This window comes from Lagopus leucura, unplaced genomic scaffold (assembly GCF_019238085.1).
Source record: "Lagopus leucura isolate 7727_CA_CO unplaced genomic scaffold, USGS_WTPT01 34428-0_obj-0_obj, whole genome shotgun sequence".
Taxonomy (NCBI): Eukaryota; Metazoa; Chordata; class Aves; order Galliformes; family Phasianidae; genus Lagopus; species Lagopus leucura.
This window is the reverse complement of record NW_024964570.1, coordinates 1,298-1,712: the sequence shown is the minus strand read 5'-3', so window position 1 is coordinate 1,712 and position 415 is coordinate 1,298. Positions and strand designations below refer to the sequence as shown.

Sequence of the window (415 nt, the reverse complement as noted above, 5' to 3'; positions counted from 1 at the left end):
CAGAGCTGCTCCATGTGTCACACACAGCTGCAGCGGTTGCAGTGCAGAGCTGCAGTGCATGCAGTGCAGAGCTGCTCCATGTGTCACACACAGCTGCAGCGGTTGCAGTGCAGTGGTTGCAGTGCATGCAGGGCTCAGCCCCGTTGCTGCTGCCATGCAGCTGAGCCGCAGCCCCTCTCCCTGCAGAAGCTGCTGGAGGAATGCGAGCAGCAGAAGGAGAAGGTGGAGGAGTGCCAGCGCTACGCCAAGCAGTACATCGACGCCATCAAGGTGCGCTGCAGCCCTGCGCCGCGGGGCTCTGGGTGGCGCTGCTGTGGGTCGCTGTGGGTCACTGTGGGTCCTGGTGCTGTGGGTCACTACATATGTACATATGGGTCAGTATGGGTGGCTGTGGGTCACTGTGGGTCCCTGTGGG

General features: G+C 62.4%; 1 protein-coding gene across 1 annotated transcript in view; it reads left to right on the top strand.

Moving 5' to 3' along the window:
• LOC122191762 (plectin-like) overlaps positions 1 to 410 on the top strand; it is a gene marked incomplete at its 3' end in the record, with an annotated part of 1,538 nt that extends 1,128 nt beyond the window's left edge. Inside the window, exon 2 of the mRNA XM_042892155.1 lies at positions 187 to 410. Within this exon, the coding sequence (XP_042748089.1) occupies positions 187 to 410 (224 nt within the window). The remainder of the gene's footprint in view (positions 1 to 186) is intronic.
• Positions 411 to 415: the final 5 nt, after the last annotated feature.